The following is an 18,666-nucleotide window of genomic DNA, read 5'->3' as shown; positions in this document are numbered from 1 at the left end:
CCTACCCAAAACATTAGGGAAGGAAAGATCACCATCTGCTGTTCCACACAGGAATGATGGGAAAAAACCTAAATCCCTCCTGCAGCAGGGGAAGGACAGAAGAGACAGGCCTTGTGTAACCCCCACATGCCTCATCAACCTGGGGGAACACATTTCATTAATTTCAGAGTATCTGTAATGCCAAAAATCCGCACAGCAGGACAGAGCCATGGACCTGCCTACTCTGCAAACAACTAAAAGCTTTTCATCCCTATTCTCTAAAGTTGATCAACGAACAAGACCAAAACAGGGTTCCTGATGCCCAGAGCTACCAGCAGTTCTCTCTGCATCCAAGACAAGCAGCTCTCAGTAACAGGTTGGCTGAACTAGTAGTTCCCAGGAGTATCTACTCCAGCCAGCTTCTGCCTCAGCACCTGCTTCACAACTTGCTTTCATCACGAGTTGCTGGTTTCACAAGCCCTGAACTTGCTCTTGAACATGTTGGTCAGCAAATGCCAACACTGGCTGCCGGTGTTAATGGGCCCCTCAAACAGCAAGGTGAGTGTGGCTTCTGCACACCCAGCACCCCCATTGGAACCACCCAGAGCACTGGGGAGCATTCAGAAAGGCTGTGAGCAGGGGCACCAGGGAGGCACAAGAGCTGCAAAAAGACCCCAACTGGGAGTGGAACAGGAAGCACAGTTCTGTAATACCTCATGAGGTAGTAAACAAAACACAGGCAGATGCTCTCTGCTCTGCTCTTCACCTCAGCTGCTGAGTCAGACTCTTGCAGGGCACAGCACCCAGTGGAAACTCAAGCAGACCCTTGAGGAAAGAGCCCTATCACTGTTGTCATCAGCTCTGCTGGTAAGCCTCCTACTACACAGCTGTCCCCCTGTGACCCTGCCTTCAACAACCCGTTTTCTAGGGCACAGTACAATTAACAGGCCCAGAAGACAATCCACCACAGGTGACAGGGTACCTCAAAACACCAGCATACTTACCGGAGCTGTTGGGTCCAGTCTTTCAGGAGCTAAGAGCCTGGGCCTGACAGGAGGAACTGTGCCAGCCCAGAGGCCCACCCATACTTTGCAAACATGCACACATTGTACACAGACAGGGCTGGCCTTCAGCAGGAACTGGACATCGTACAAACCAAAGCACTGTTATGTTTACTAGTGAGACAAAGGCAGATCCCACCATCTGATAACGCAGTCTAACAAGTTACCAGGACACATCTGGAAGGATTTCTTTGGAAAAAAGCTCATTTCTGTGAGGGACAGAGATGAGCCAAACTGCTACAGTCAGCTCACATGGAAATTCACCCTCCCATTTCCCTGTATGCTGTCACAGCTGGGTGGTACAGCGGTCACGTAACTCGGCTCTTGCTCCTCTGAGAAGAAAGGGTTGGTTTGACATGAAACCACTACAGCAGATGAAATGAATCCAACAGCACCTCTTTGTATGACACGACTGCTATGTCTGCAACCCCAGGCAGAAAAACTCCAAACCTCAATCCATGGTTGAGTAGAACCAGGAACACCACAGACCAAAGTGCTACAGAGTTTTGTCTCCCATGACATTCTATACCTGCTTAAGGAAATGGCTTACACATCAGCCCAGTTATTCATACGAGTTCGCTGTGCCCAGGAGTCTCCTAACACTCATTTATTAACAAGAGGAGCCAAAGCTTGCCCTGCTGCTCCTTGCTGTTACAAAGCGGGCTCTGGCGGATTAAGCGAGCTACGTACAAGCAAAGAACTCCAACCGATCCAGAGTTTAAAACTAGGTTTACAATTTCCTATTTTATTGGCATGGATGTGTTTCTAAACTTAAAAACCCTTCTGGCAAGTTATCTCAATTTCTTATGACAAAATTTCTCACAACACACAAATATTTACAACATATACATTTTTTTTTTCAGTCTTTTACAACTGGTTCTTAAAAGACAAACAATTTATAGGTTACCACAGAACAAAAGCTGTGACTTAGTTGTTTTTAATTTCATAAAACTATCATAAGTTAAAGTGAATAGATTTTCTTTAAATTCCTTGTAGCATTTTACAAGTGCAACAGAAAAATATGAAGAACCAATTTAGGATAGCTGCAGTTCATTGGATAAATGTTGCCCGTTGTAATCACATTATTTCACAGCAAATTCTTGAAAAAATAAGCACCAATCATTCTTGCAAAGAACAATTTTATCTAAAAGTATTGAAAAGTGTTAAATACAAGGTGTTTAATTTACATAACAAGCAATAAATACACCATATCCAAACTTTTATTCTGCATACTGCTACCCTTGTACATATAATGTACTAAAAAGTCAGCAAATTGTCAACACCTTTTCATATTTTTTTTCCTCTTTTTTTTTTTAAAAAGAAATCAATTTGACTTCCAACCAACGGTTTGCTACTATAACAAAGGCCACAAACAGTACGTCTGGGACAGCATACAGTGTTAAAACTGACAAACTCCAAGGGAGGAGGGGCGGGGAGGGGGGAAGGAAAAACCAAACCATCTAGCAAATAAATTGAAAAGCTGGAGATCATTGCTGGTGATATTAACATATACTAGAAAACCTTAATATGCTGCTACTAAGATTATTTTTTTTTAATTGTTTAGTCAAATGTGGTAAAAGCAAACTAGTACTCTTACCGATCGAAAAGAATTACGTAGCCACACTGTATTCTCATTGTCCTGCATGGAAAGATTTGATGCAATTTCGTAACTTTGCTTGAGCCTTTATTTTACAACAGAGCATTACCTCTAACTCAGAATTGCACATAAGAAGGCTATTAAAAAGTACAATAAAAATCTGCACAAATCAGACTTAAGAAGAGTCAGTATGCTGTACACTTTCTACAATATTACGTTGATAGGTGAATAAACAATAAAGAAGTGCTGCCACTAAAGTTTTCAGAAAGTTCTTCAGTTGAGGAATAATCAAATGGAATTTTTGTTGGGGAATTTTTTGTGGGGTTTTTTTTGTTGTTGTGGGCTTTTTTTTTTTTTTTTTAATTTTTTTTTAAAAATGACATCCAGGTCAGTTTAAGACCTATAAGCTTATGCATTGAGCCTTAACGACTGATCTTCTCTCCTCCTGGAAGAAATATCAATATCTATTGAATCCTTGCCAACAATAAGCCTTAATCTCTTCGCTGGAGGAAGAGGAATAAAGTCATCAAATTCATCATCATAATCATCATCATCTTCATCGTCCTCTTCCGATGAAGATTCATCTGCTGTTTCCTCTTCATAGTGACCATAATCATCTACTTCCATTCTCGACTCCAAAAGGGAGAGAGTTTCACTACAACACACGCCATTTTCATGAAGGTCCTCAGGGTACGCCCCCCTGTTTTCTTCCTCTCGTTTTAGCTGTATTTTTAATTTTGTTGAACTATTGCCTGATCCTGAGTTAAACCCATTATTTAGCTTTGCTACATATAAATTATTATCTTTTTCATGGTCTTTACTTAATTTGATACTTATCTTTGAGGAATTCATTCCATCACTTTCTTGGTCATTTGCCTTGCTACTGCTATCATGGCGCCTACGAAGTGTCAGTTTAGGGATCCCAGAGCTATTTTCAAGGATAAGTTGTGCATCATACCTCGTGATTCGTCTTTTCTTTTTACTTTTTGCAGTTCTAAAGCCGTCTTTTGCTTTAAAATTGTCAGATGTTACAACAGAGCAGCCACCAGACCCAGAGATACAGTCTTTATAGCCAACAGGTGCCTCCGCCACAGTATTCCTCTCCCCGAGCTCTGCATGAGAGCTGATCAAGTCCGGGACTTCGTCCTTCACAGGTGCGTTGTGCGCGGCATCGGGTTCTTCTGGCTTTGCACAGGGTTTCGCAGGTTTTCCTTGCCGGGATTTCTTTCTGGACATGCCTGCATCGCTCTTCTGGCACAGAATATCCCCTGTATGTGATGGTCCATGAGCCACATCAGTTTCACTTACCGCATGAGGCTGCTGCTCTGAAACGTCCGACTGCGCTCCGGCCAAACTGTTCTTATAGCTATCCAACGTATTTGGTTCAAGCTTTGAGTCAGAGGTCTCCTTCAAACTCATCCTGGTTCTCATTGACCTCCTTGTTATGTATGTGCAGGGTGGTACATCACCATGCTCATGAGCACCTTTCACAGAATTCAGTTTATGTTCTCTTGCTGCATGCCTTGTTAAGCATCCACTGGAGACTGCAACTTTCACTGGTCCCTCCAATTCTTTATCCTTTTTAATGGGCAAGTTTTTATACAAAACTACTTTCGGCTCTTTGAGAACCAAGTTCCCCATTTCAAGCTTTCTAGAAGCATTCTTTTGCTCTGGCCTTTTGCACTGATTTCTCAACTTTATTTTTGAAAGTAAAGGCTTTGCAGGCTTTTTCAGTCTCTTTGGTACCCTGGAATTATTTATATGAGTTAGTTTAGATGAGGTAGAATTTGATGATGCTGGAATTCTTGATATTGACTGTCTTGTTAATGTTCTATTTTTGCTGTTCTTTTTTACGCCAATTGAAGATTTTCTGTTAGCTGCAAAAGAAAAAAAGCAGGTTTGTTACAGCACCACTTTATCCTGAGTTTCCCACTCCCAAATACTATAGTTAGATCATTTACTTCCTTCAAACATTTCATCACAATATGTGAAACAGGCTCGACAGTACACAGTAAGGGGTGAGACCACTTCCCTTTCAATTCATAAATGAAAGGGACTTTCAAACAAGTCAAAAGTACACCTAAATTTCACATGTGATTCCTTCACTACCCCAATATACTGTTTATTTTCTACTGAATTTTTTAAAAAAAGGCATTCCACACTATCCACAGTTTCTACCAAGTATTATTGCAGCTAAATCCGAGGATCACCATGCTCTAGTATTGCTAACCCGATTTTTTTATTATGGGGGAGAAAAAAAAAAACCCTGAAGCCTTAACTACAGTAATGCTTTCAGGCATCCAGTTGTCTGTCACCTACCAGGGTAAGCAAAGGAGTTTTGTCTGCCCAAGGAATGCCTCCACTCTAAACCTCTGTAATTAGAGATTGTAAGAGGGTTTTGGGAAGTGTTTTTTTTCCTTTCTTTTTAAAAATACCACAGCAGCGAGCAGGAACCATATGGAACTCTAGCATTTTATGTGGCTCCAAACCTATCTGCTAGCTAAGTCAAAGTTTAAATTTCTACTTCACCTGTACTAAAGGTGGTGCGGGTGTGGAAAGGGGACAAGTAAATGATACTCACTACTCCATGAAGAGAAGCCTCTCAAGTGCATCACAAAGAAAAATGCCTTCCAATTTCTATTGAGATTACTATCATGCACTTTCACTTCAGAATAGGTACCTGAAGTATCAGTCCTGGGTGCAGAGGAAATAGCTGCCCAATTTAACGGGCCTCTAAAGGAGATGACTGTTTGTTTAATAATCCCAACTAAGAGTATTTATTTAAAAACTGTTTTCCTACAGAAAGCAGATACCTCCAACTATATGTGCTTCTTACTACACCACACCACTGCATGTGGTATGTGACTGTATTTCCAAACGCATAGGTTTTTGAAGGAACTTTAACTGACATGTTTAGATATAAGACACTATTTCCGTTTGATATAAATAAACCCAAACAAGAACATACTGTTGTTCTTGAAACACGTAAGGAAAATTGAATGTCCTATTTAAATGCCTTTCAGATTCCTGAATAAACTGCAATTCCAAAGAGCAGTATCTGAGATGCATCTTAACACTAGGAGAGGAATTCTATCACAGGGGAAATGTTTCATGTTTTTATGAAAGCTTTAATCCTACACTCCAGGCTTCTCTCCTTACTTACTTGCATTAGCTTTTTCCTGAGTGGTATCTGCATCAGTGTTAGAGCCGACGGACTGGCTGTCTGAATTTTTGCTGCTGTCACCCAACTTTTTAAGCCTGTTCAATCGTTTATCTGTTTCTCTCAGTCCGTATTTGCTATTAATCACAGGAGTAGGTGCTGGCAATCCTACTCTTGATTTAAAAGCACCAGTTCCACGTCTACAAAGAAAAAAAGAGGACACCATGTATTAATAACTTTGTTTCATATGCAATAGTTTGAACACAATTCAAATCTCACACTTGATTGCTGTAACATAGCCTTGTGACTGAAGCAGATTCCTAAAGGTAGAATTACCCAAATGTTAGCTTTAAAATACAACATTTTCATGAATTTAAAATACAAATATGACAAGTTAGTGGAAGTGTTTGGTTTGTGAAAACTGGTTTGTCCTGAAGAAGGAAGCATGTCTGTATTATGTTCAAAGCAACAAAGGAGCTTGTGCAAAAAGAAAACACATCACTTCATGTAATAAGGAAAGAACAAATGGGCACCATGATTAACCAGCACTAAACAGCTCCCAGGGATGAAGCACATTTTTACTAGCAGTTTTCTGCATGAAGTCTGAGACTGTGCCCTTCCCACCTGAGATGATCTACCAACATCGTATGAGCTTGGAGGCCCAAACCAAAAGGTTTTCCCTTGAATTGCAAGAATTGTTATGTGACCAAACTAGTTAGTAAAAACAAAGATAAAAACAAAATCATTTATACGTAGGTACACTAAGCTATTTCTCAATATGATCAATATTTTGTCCTTTATAGGCTTTCCCCCCCCCCCTCTACTCTTAGGTCAAACAGTAATAGAAATGTTATAGGTTAACACAGTTCCTCTTGGAACTGGGTGAGGCTCGCACGAATTACACTGAGCCTCTGTACTCACAATAAGCTGACGTTTCAACTTGACAAAAGCCAACTAGTAAATTCTTTCAACTGATTTTGTGGGGGAAAAAAAAATAGGTTGGGACAGCACAGATAGGAAAAAAATTTGCAATTTTGCTGCTGGTGTAAGATAGACATATACAAGTGTAAGTATTGTCCAGGCCAGTAGATCTTTACAAATACACCCCCACCCCACCCAAGTTCTAATAATGGAGTGAAAACTACTTTGCCCATTCCCAGCAGAAGAGAACATTAGGCCAACATAGAAAACATTAATGAAATTTGCTTCTTCTAGTGAAAGAGCAAACACTGGGGGTCAGTTGCTAACGGTCTTTGTGGCAGCGACAACTGCTTTTCTTCTAATTCTACCTTATTCAGTGCAAGTATTTTTAGAATCTACATTTCTTTTTTATTCTCATTTTGGGCTATGGCCAGAACAGAGAATCAAAAGAAAAAAAAGAACGTGGGAGTTTTCAGGAAACATGACTATTCAAGTTACAACATTAAGAAAATCATTACAAGAAAAAGCTAGGAAGCACTTATGTGTGCAAAAGTAAGAATACTCATAATCAAAGGACTTTCAGTTTTACAAAATATATCATGAATATGCCCAATTCCATTTGGAATTTATTTACATTAATGCATACCTTTCACAGGTGTAACATTCGCAGTATTCATTGTTTTCTCCAAAAAACCCATCTCCATAGTAACAAGAGATTTCTTCTCCAGGTTCAATATCTCTTAGAGCTTTTACACATGCTGTATCTCTGCCCGTTGATACAAACTGGGGAAGGAGATGACAAGAAGGGGAAGAAGAAAAAAAAAGGTTAAGCATTAAGGTTGAACAGGATCCCTGGAAGAAAAAAATAAAATGGGGAGGACAGGGTGCAGGAACAAAGGGAAAACATGGTGGGGTGCTTTATTTATTTACTTGTAACTTCTCGCTTACCTTACAGTTAGGTCTGCAATCTGAAAAAGGTCCAAAAGATAAAGTCAATTAACTGTTGATAAGACCTGAAACATGAATAGTTGTAGATATCTAAAGTAAGGATTCACTCTGACTTCAGTAACTGTAGAATCTCAACTAAAGACTGGGCATTAGGTTAGTACTGCTCAAAGCTATACATCAAGAGATACCTATTTTGACATAGTTTGGTTTCTGAGCTCTTCTCTATGCTATCACAACTGTTCAGTTTCCCTCCTCTTTAATAGGATTTATCTCAAGTTCTACCTGCTTGTCCTTCAACATAGAGATGAAAGAGTAAGTTATGCTTCTGTGCAAAAGGTTAAAGGAGGCATAAGAGGTTCACTTAAGAAATACATTACTATTGACTAAGTTCACAAAGAATTTAGGGTAAACCACTAATTTAGCTGCCAGTGCCAAAGTTCCTGTGAAGGAAGAAGGCATCACTTCCTAGAGCCTTCTGTGAGTTTCCCAGTTCACAGCCAATCAGCTCTGGTCTGGGAAAATGGCAACGGGATTTTGTCCTACAGTAATCCCATGTGCCAGATTCAGCCTTCTTCTCTAAGGTGCTGCATTATTCAGCTCCCCAGTAAGAACACTTCTAAGTAGAATTGCTTATGCCCTGTAACATGTTTCCTACCCTTACTACTCACCATGATTGATAAATGCAGCAGGACCGAGCCACAGCTGTGCACAGTTTTTCCGTGTGGAATACATGACACTGAAGTCATTCTCCCCATGCCTCAGCAGCATGTTCTCTTCCATTTCCGACAGCTCAGCAATGCAGCCCACAAGTAATTCTATCTTATCATTTCGCTTCCTTTAGTGTAAAGGAGCAGCAAAAATAAGATTACATATGCCAAAAGTACAAAGTGATTTTACAAAAAGAAAAGTTGTCAATAACAGGAAGTGTTTTCTATATAATTTCTCAACCCCCATAAACTTCACATTTTAATTCAGTTAGAGACAGGATATTAGGCTAAATAGACTTTTTATCAGACATGAAATAAATGTTTTTATGCTACTGTATGGAATCAATTACATCAATTCTGATGACATTACCAGCGTTGTTACCACAATTTCCTGAGATTGCAAGCAAGAAATTGCAAGAGTTGATTACTTCGGCTTCTACTGTTGTTAAAACCAAAAGCAAGATGTTTTCATTTGTGCACAGTCCCTCCCCATCAGCACTTAAGGCATTCTGACTTCCTCCAGCTGCTCTTATTTGCATTTCCTACACTACTTCCTCAGGGCAGGAAAACAGAGCAGTGAGGATGCTTAGAGCTCCATGGCTTCTGAAAAAGGCCAGAATTCACACAAGATGTTTTTTCTCATGTGTATTTATTAGCATCATGCTGGTCCTTGAAGTAGACCATGTGGAGGGTGAGAGGAGGACAAACCCTCAATGCCTTCATGTGCAGTCAGTGTGCCTTCATAAATATAGCGGGTCAGAGAGAATGGGTGCTCAGCCTGGGAAGAAGCATGCAATTTCCATTATATTAAGGGCATTGTTTCCAGGGCCTTTAGAGCAGCCAGACCAAATTTTGGCCAGATTACTCTGACACAGATGAATATGCAGATACTAAACATACATGAAGGACACAAATTCGAAGCCAAGCCTTTTAAGGGCAAATTTTTCCTTTTATAGAAAGTGCTGAGAACTACCAGTTTTGGGTCTCATTAGTTTCCCAGAGACTGGCAGGGTTAAGCAACAGCCCTCCTGTCTTGCACCCTCTCAGGTCACTCAAGAACTAAAGTACGAAAACTTAATTTTGATTTTCAACATCCAAACATACAAAACTTCCCTCCTAAAGAATCAGCCAAGGGGAGAATTCAAAGAAAACAAAACAGTAACCCAGAACGCTACTTACTATACAGTAATGGTGGAACTTCCAGTTAGATTCATGAGGAGACAGAAACTGGCCTCAACTGTCTTAAAGCTTACTCTCCTACATGTTGAGACCACAGTCCCACAGTAACAGCATGCTTACTTGGTATGCTGCTAGCGTAACGTCTAGCCACTCAATCCTAGCCCACACATTATAGCACATCACCGTCTCAGATGTGCTGTTATGAGTACCTACTGCCACCAAGCAAAACAAATATAAATTATGGGAGGAGGAAAGGGGGAAGGGAGGAGGAAATTTATTTTAAAATCTGAAATAATCCTGGGATCGGCTGGTGCTACCACCATGCTTACAATGAAACTCAGATATGCAAAAGTGAGATGAGAAAAATACACCAGGGTTCTAACTTCATGCTTCTGGATGAGATTTATCTTGGACAATCAAAATAAGCAAGTAACAGCCCTCTGTTTCGCAAAGGTGAAAAACTCATTTCCCACACAATCATCTGTTGTATAACGAGTCCAGCATAATGGGATTCTTGATATGGTCGTGTTTCTCACAGGACGGCAACAATTCACAATTAGAGGAAAATAATTATCTGACTGAAAACAAAAAAAGCCAGCCTTGTATATTGAAAATTGTATGGCTGAGCCCAAATATGCAAAAGAATATCTACAGACCCATGTACTGTGTGTTAAGCACTTAGCAAAGACAGACATCAAGTGTAATTTGTAAGTAAAAATACAAAACTTTGCATTTCACTGGTTGCAGTTTTAACTCTTAAGTCATATTTTTATTTTTTTAGAATTCTTCAAAATAAATGACAAAAAACAGAATGCAAAAGTAAACTGTATTTCTTACCATTCTTTCGTTGCAACAATTTTGGCTCCATTCTGCTCAGAAGAATACCTATTACAAGGCAGTATCTCAAACCCACTGTCAGTTGCAAACATTCGTAAATAAATAAATACCTGCAATGAAAGAAAAGAGTACTCTTCTGTTACAAGCCAAACTAAAGCAGTGAGGAACTGTATATAATAATAGGGAAAGTCAGGGAACTGCATAAGAGACACACGCAAAAGATTGGTACTGGGATGTTGTTCGCTGAAACACGTGCCTGACTAAGAATTTCAGCTATACACATTATCTTAGTATTACTTTTCCCAAAGTGACTTGAAGAAATCTAGACACTGATAATGTGAGTATCCAAAGAGTTTAAAAAAATAATAAAATTAGAGATTCCTCAAATGGAACAAAATTGGCCCAACCAATGAAAACGGGTAATTTCTTCTTGAAGTCACCAAATACTCAAGAATTTGTCTCAGATCTTTAAGAAACACTCAGACCTAACAGTCTACAGGAACCAGTTTTATTCTTTCCAGTTTTGAGAAAGATACCATAACAAACCTAGATACTGTAGTCAGGGATTGCTGGATCACTTCTTTTTAGTTGAAGTGTGATTGTATTACCCAAAAAACACTTTGGGAAAGCAGTATTAGCTGCCTGCTTTTTGCTACGTTACTAGATTTGATGCACTTTAAAGTAGGACAAAAGTTCCTTTTGTTTGTATCTAAAAACAAAGAACTTGTTCCTGAAGGAGATTTTTATTTTCAAAGTAAAAAATATTATTTCCTTGCAAGTTTGAGTGCCCACATGCTTTATACTATATACAAAACAGATCTGAGGTGTGGGAATTGGATAAAGGACTGTAACACTCACACATAAAGCCCCTATACCCCAAAACAATTATGTATTTTGAGGCACCGATGATTCTCCCTTTTTTTTTTTTTTACTTTTCTTTTTCACACAATTTCATTTGCAACAGCTGGAAGCAAAAAAAACCAAACAAAAAACAAACCCAAACCAAACCACCAAACCAAAGGACCCACACTACAACAAGTAACACAAAAGCAACAAAAAAGGGAAGGAGCCCTTCCAAGGAATGTAAGAAGTCCTCCAAGCTCCCAGAAGTAGGCCTTCACTCTTCTGCTTATGGCTTAAGCCAACAGTAAGAGGCAAATGTGGTTTGCTTTCTACATGTCTATTAAATAAAAGGCAACGGTAAGTTAACTCAAGAAAAGCAGGGGGGTAAGCTAGTAGGGTTTTAAAAAAAATGAAGGTAGGTTCTGTTAAAAAGCAATCAAAATAAGTAACATACAGTAGAGCAGTGGATTACTTTCCTTTATTACCGCTACATTCCTAAGATTTTTTGACATTTTCTTAGCCTTTCAACCATCTGAAAAAGCACATTAATTACAAATACACCTACATGTTCCTTGAACAACCTTTCCTGCATTTTGTTCTTGTTAAGAAAATAGTGCCGGGCCCAGTCACCTGACGTCAAGGACTTGAAGGCTTTTTCTAAGTGCTCATCTTTCTTGAAACGCTCAATCACCTCTTTTAGTTCTTCTTGCCTTCCTTTAATGGGTCGAAATCTGAAATAAAAAACAAAGCTATTCCAGTCCACTGTTACTCATTCTCAATTCTTCCTCAAAGTTAATCACATCACAGAGCTCTTCTGCTAGCCATATCGATATTTAACACCTAGCGTAAAGAAACTGACCATGATGTACTCAAATCACAGGCCTTCATTTCCTGGGGCAACAGCAGAGGTGAGGGAAAGCCAAGCATACTACTTGGAATGTCAAAACCCTCTATTCTGCTGAGATGCACAACTTCTTTATAAAAGAAATCTCTCCTAAGTTTAACCAACACAGAATAGTATTTCACTGTTTTCAAAGCTTATGACGTGGAAAAAAGGAGCTAAAGGACTAGTATAATAAAAGTGTTATTGTCCTTACTTTAACAGATTTACTTCAAGCCCTCTACAGCCTGATATACTACATTTTTTAAATAGGGATCAAACAATTGGTGCAACTGAAAAGCTTGAGCAAGAAATCTCAAAACACAGCTATCCTTGAAGAGCAATTTCAAATTAACTTTTGCCCAATCCCAAAGCCTTATAATATGAAAAGATTTACTACATGGGTTTGTGTAGATTGCAAACTTCACATTCGTATTCATATAAAATTCTGCCCTTAATGACTACACAGAAGGTATATCTAAAACAATGACACACAGTACAGATACCACATCTGTGGAAGACTCAAGTTCCCCAAGTTAGTGTAAACAATAAGAATCTTCCACAAAATACTGTCTACAGGAAACAAGTAGCTGAAAACCATGGGTAGGAAAAAAATACTAAAATAAATCCCTGTACATTAGGAAAGTATTTTCCCTTCTTCCCAAAAGGTTAAGATTTAAGCAACACTGTCCTTTCTATCTTTGACAGGGAAAAATAAAGTTACAGAAAAAAACCCGTATGACAACAAGCAGCAGAAGCTCCATTTCTGATCTGCAAAGCCATCAAGAAAATGCACAACTGAAATACAGATCATGTTGAATCTCTATAAATGGCCTTTGACTGAGCGTATACTCATGTATGTTCCACTTTAGGGTGGAGGTGGGGTGCATGTACGTTAAAGTGCTTGACACACCCCAGGGCACTCTCAACAAAGATAAAAATTCTGCAGAGTCAAGAGAAACAATTTTCTGCAGCTCCTTTTACAGCTCATACCTTTTGCTTACACAGAGTATGACAAGTGTTAAACAAGCTAACAGCTTTTGATTAAATCCCTAAGACTTAAGTCCCACTACTTGCTGCTTGAAGTGTGTCACCATGTTGATTTTTGTCTCCTCTTACTTACCAAATGAGGTCTGTATTCAGTCACAAAAGTAAACTAGGGGAAATAAATGCTTCAAGTTGATGAGGTTTCCTTCTACCAACTCCCTCACTGATACCCTGGGTTTTTTTATATTACTGCATCACTTGGCTTATCCTCATCTCAGAATACTGAATGTTGCAGATGTCCAAGTAAGATTTGCTGCTTCTATGGAACTTGTATGAAGGAAACGAAACACCCTGTGCTGCACTTCCCACATTTATTTTACCTTGTAAAATAGTAAGTTTAACCAGAAATAACTAATAAGGATGGAGATTCAGTTTTCTTCACTAGAAGTAAAATGCTGTATTTATGCTCCTGATACAGTAAGACAGACCTCCTAACAGCAGTATCACTTCCAGCAGCAGTGCAGGTTATCAGCACTCCATGCTACTGCTTTCACGCATCATCTCTGCATCTGAAAAACTTCCATGTAATACAATGACTAAACAATCTTTTAGATCTTTCTGAACATGGCAAAAGCTATCAGCATAAACCTGTGAGCTTTCAGAGAACAAGATACAGCAAGCAGTTCTGCGAAGACATTAGATAAGTTTTATTCTGGCTGGGATAACATCTAACAAGATAGCAAAAGCCAATCAAGACATAGATGCACACTTCAGAACTGTAGTGCATACTACACCCAAGAAGCTTCAAATAAAGTTCTTTATTAAAGAAAATACTTATCCCACCTCCCCCAAAATCTGCCTAACAAGCTGCTGAAACCTCATCATTGAAGAAAACTCCCTTCAGGCAGGGGACACCATTATTGCTATTTTCATTCTGTAGCACCGCGAAGTCTCACTTGTCTTACCAGTTAGAGACAAGAGTATCTCCCAGTTCTCCCAAAACCAAAGATTGCTCACAGATGTGATAGTCATAACTCACAGAGCTTCTTCAGACATTAAGGGAATTTAAAGTGATATGGCCTGAACAGAACCTGACTAGTTTCAGAATAGGACTTGCTCTAATTTTCCATCAGAAACAGTCTTCCCAACAAGGACTCAACTGTACTTACATCATGAGAAGTACAGAGCACACCAATATGCACTAACATGACATTTTGCTTAGATCTTTATCTGCAAACATTACAGGAAGAACTGTCACAGGATTTACAGCTAAAATTGGTCTTCAGCTATATCTGTTCTTGATGCGCTAAATGCATGATCGCCCTCTGCCTTGCCCTTTATGGTACATGTTGAAATGCACTTTTTTTTTAAGCTAAGTGACCTGTAGGAGCAAAGATAGGTGGAAAAATGGTAACATTCAAAACTGCATTACCACCAGGACAGATGCTAAACTTAACCAGTGGCTTTTAAGACCTACAGAAAAAGAATCAACACCCTGCATTTTCTATCTCACACATCTTTATCTTTTATCTTTACACATCTTACAGCCCCAAAGTGACATTAATATTTCAGGCCTTTCACAACATACCACTCTCAGAGGCTGACGAGATACCCACCTGACTAGCTACGTTCAGTAGCTCAGAGCCTGGTCCCAACCCTTTACAAGTCACCCCTATGGATCACATTCAGCAGCTGCTTATATAGGTTCTTGTCTCAAGCATGCCACACTGCTGGTGGAACTCCTTTAAACTGCCTAGCAGAACCTCATGTAATAGAATTCCTAAGAAGCAGAATAGTTGATGCATGCCCATGTCTTGAAAAAGTCAAAAAGAAGGCTGGAAATCAGAAGGGGGTGAAGAGGTTGTAAAAGCCCCGAAATGTTAACGTCAGATGGATGCCACGCTGTATGCCAGGCATTTGAAAACTGAAACAGGAACTGGGTTTTTCAAAGAACGCATCTCTTGGCACCCAAGGGTTTGAAAATTAATTCCAAGGGCCTTTGCAGCACTGCTACCAAAATGTACTGATTTTTCACATGGTGACAAGACAGAGATATCAAGAAAAGCTAAGTAGGAATCCAAACAAGCAAGAGGTGTCCACAAGCACACGCAAAGATGCCGAAAACCATCATCGTGATGTGTAGCATTTCACTTCAAGGATTTTCAAAAACAGAATGACACTTTGATCCCTGAGCTTGAGTTAGGGACTTGTTCACAGCTCAACCGCACATGTGAACTGCACTGAGAGCATATAAAGTTTATGAGCTAACCCAGAGTAATACAATCCAGACTCCTCATGAAAACTTCAGTACTTCCACAGGCATATCACCATATAAAAAGGTACCTTTTGATTTGAGACACTGAAGAAGGCAATATGCCAAAAAAGCCAAGAAATAGAGTATTCCTTAAGAACTTGAGGGTCTGCTGACAGATGCTTCACTTCTCTCAGGAGTATCTTGAAACATCACTTTCACCAGTCTTTCCCAGCACTACCTACCAAAAAGCCAATCAATTCTGAAAGGCAACCTTAATGCTATACTTTTGGTCTTACAGGGCTTCCTCATTTAGACATGACATTAAAAAAAAAAACCCAACAAAAACACCATATGCATCTGCTAAAGAGTCTACATGACTCTTTTTGAGCACCATCATGACCAGAGCGTGAAAAGACCCCACAGCTAAATGTGCAAACACAAACTGACTCAAAAAAAAGGCTTTGAAGCGTCAGTAAAATAGGAGACAAAATCAAAAAAGAGAAAAAAAGAGAGATAGAAAGATCACAAGAAAACTAACAAAACAAACCATCCAACCCAGTCTATAAACAGAGCACCAATTAAAAGCACAATTATTTATCTAGACTTTTGTTTTTCTCCTATGAACAGTACCTTTATTACATTCCATCCTGGAAGCTGAACAAGATGCTCTGGTGTTTGACTCTGCTCACAGGCAGAGACTCCTTGAGCCACCCTACAAACCAACTTCAGGGGTCAGGTCACAAAGAACACGCGGAGTCTGCCACAAAACAGTCTGTTGCTAATAGTAAGCTAAGAATGAAAATCTCAGTTATCACAGTGTCTTTAAAGGAGTAATAATAGCCCTTCTTCCTGCCAAGCTGCAGAATAGAAACTTTTCACACTACACTAGAAAATACTTATTTTTCCCCTACTCAACAAGATCCTAAAAAAGCTACGGCTACTGCAAATTCAAAATGAGCTAGAAGATGCCCCAGTCAGGGGCAAACTGAGGCGGTCTCGATAAGGAAGAAGTAGGAAAATGACTTGGGGAACCAAAGCTCTTTCTCTCTCTCAAGTTTCTCTTACCTCGGGAATACTTAAAGACTCTTGAAACTCCAAGGTATAAAGCCAAAGGTCAGTGAGATGCTTGCCTATAAAGGAAGTTAAAGGAGAGTTTCTGGTAAGTTCAGAAGCACAGTACCTTGCTCAGTCTCAGTCACTGAGAGCAGTGAATTCGAACAAATAGTATAAACTGATCCTGTAAGAGATCCAGTACGGAACTCCACATGGTGCACCCGCTGAAGAATTACACTGAAGAGTATAAAGAGTTATACTTCTAAACCTACTTCTTAATAGGGAACATCAAGAAGAGTGAATTTATCAAAACACAGCATCCCAATAGCCTCTTAACAGCAGACACTTTGGATGGTACTTTTAGTTAAGTGGCTATGGAAAGACAGCAAGTTACTGTTCATCTAATACCAGGGGTCCAACACAAAAGCTAAAACCACAAGGCTGATGCGTATTCAAGACAGCACAAGAGTTGAAAACCATCTCCTCACAATAAGTGGAAACAACTTAGTTAACATACATTTTGGCTACGTATGAGTATCTTAATTAAAGCTAGCTACATAAAAATCAACTTGTTCTCTGTTTATTTTCTAGTGTTGTTATCTGGAAAAAAACACATTCTTTAAAGCCCAAAGTTAAAAATCACATTTTTAATGAAGAAAATAATCCACATAATTTAAGTTTCTTGAACTGAAACTATACACATGCCAATGTGGTCAAACAGCCTAGAATAGAAGAAAAAAAAAAAAAAAAAATCTATCAGCCATATAATTTCCCCTGTCCTTAATATAGTTAGCAAGTTTGGTGCTTTTTAAAAATAAATATGGTGGAAGGGAGCCCTTACCCCAAACCCCACCACTTTTCTTCATTCCTATTCTGACTCTCCACATGGTAAATTCAATTTAGCATTTACCACGTCTGCAGGATATAAGCCATTCATTTTTCTGGAAATATATAGAGTTTTTCTTGTAGTTAAAGGAGCAACTAGAAAAATTGGTTAAGAATACAGTGGTGGGTGTTGGCTTAGTGGTGGGGTGGCTTGTTTTTTTGAGGGAGTTTTGTGGTGATGGGGATTTGGTTGTGATATATGCTTTTTAATCCAAAACATTCATCATCAGCAGAACAGTTAGTTCCAATGTAATCACTGTGTCAGGAAGACAACAAGGAGCAAGCTCAAGGGCTTTACTGAATTATCAGCAAAAAAGAAGTGGCGAAAGCAGATTTTACAGGAAAATAAAAAATAATTTTGGAAAGTACAGACACTGAGGTTTGAAGAATGTAAAAGCTTTGTTTTGAAACAGGACATCACTACATAAGAGCTGTGCATCTCTAATCCAGTATCTCCATAGTGCCACTGCACTGAAGTTGAGCTTTATGGCCAAATAACCTTAGCAGAAGCCACATGACTTTTCTGACCTCCAAACCCCGTTCAAAATGAATAGTGAGCCCTTTATTTATTATATTGAAGTGAACTAAGGACTGCAGAAGAGATTCAGCACAGACCCAGGAATGCAAGTGATATGGAATTGCTTTGCCTTTTATTGCTCCACAGTGACTCTAAGGGACAAAGAGTAACATACCCTGTCAAGTTGAGGAATGACTGACAGTTTACATCAAGGCCAGCAATTGCTCTTGGTGCAGTGTTGAGAGAAAGCAGCTTCCTGTACATCATCCCCAAACACTTCATGTTTGCTACAGAAAATTCTTGAAGCTTGGTTCATTACTTTCACATTACCAGAGAAGCCCACAGCACACCCCGGTTTGTAACTTCACTGAAATCAGCAACATGTAATTAAGAAACAGCCTTGGATTCTCCTAAACCAGACTACAATGTGCTTGACTTCCTAAATCACTTGCTAACTTACAAAGACATTGGGACTGCTCTCTCAGTATTCCCTAGCATGATGCTGGTGCTTTAGGGAACCAGGAGACAACAGTGACTGTTAGCAGCAGCATCGTGATCAGGAGTCTGGCCTCAGGTTTAACTACTAACATGTTTGGAAGCAAGGTACTTAAGAGTGGATTAGCCACTAAGGCATGCAACTTCAAACATCAGTTCTAGGGAAAAGCATCTGAAAATATGAGATGGTAAGATATGCAACAATTTTTTTGGTTTTTTACAAGTGTCAATTTTGATCACTAGTGTTAGACAACCTTCAACCCAGGAAGTAACAGCTTACAGAGTCAGTTGTGTTTTTACAAAAAGGACAGGCATGCAAGACTAAGTAAATCTTACAGCCATGACAGCCTTTGTCTCACACAC

General features: G+C 39.3%; 1 protein-coding gene across 1 annotated transcript in view; it reads right to left on the bottom strand.

Annotated features, from left to right (window-relative positions):
- Window positions 1–1,793: 1,793 nt before the first annotated feature.
- KMT5B (lysine methyltransferase 5B) overlaps window positions 1,794–18,666 on the bottom strand; it is a 28,165-nt gene continuing 11,292 nt past the window's right edge. The window contains exons 4-10 of the mRNA XM_084263054.1: window positions 11,798–11,963; window positions 10,390–10,499; window positions 8,335–8,501; window positions 7,667–7,686; window positions 7,365–7,501; window positions 5,801–5,997; window positions 1,794–4,514 (exon numbers count right to left, since the gene is read on the bottom strand). Of these exons, the coding sequence (XP_084119180.1) occupies window positions 3,046–4,514; window positions 5,801–5,997; window positions 7,365–7,501; window positions 7,667–7,686; window positions 8,335–8,501; window positions 10,390–10,499; window positions 11,798–11,963 (2,266 nt within the window). The 3' untranslated portion in view covers window positions 1,794–3,045. The remainder of the gene's footprint in view (window positions 4,515–5,800; window positions 5,998–7,364; window positions 7,502–7,666; window positions 7,687–8,334; window positions 8,502–10,389; window positions 10,500–11,797; window positions 11,964–18,666) is intronic.

Source organism: Gallinula chloropus, assembly GCF_964237585.1.
Source record: "Gallinula chloropus genome assembly, chromosome: 4".
Lineage (NCBI taxonomy): Eukaryota > Metazoa > Chordata > Aves > Gruiformes > Rallidae > Gallinula > Gallinula chloropus.
This window is presented reverse-complemented; position numbering and strand designations above follow the sequence as displayed.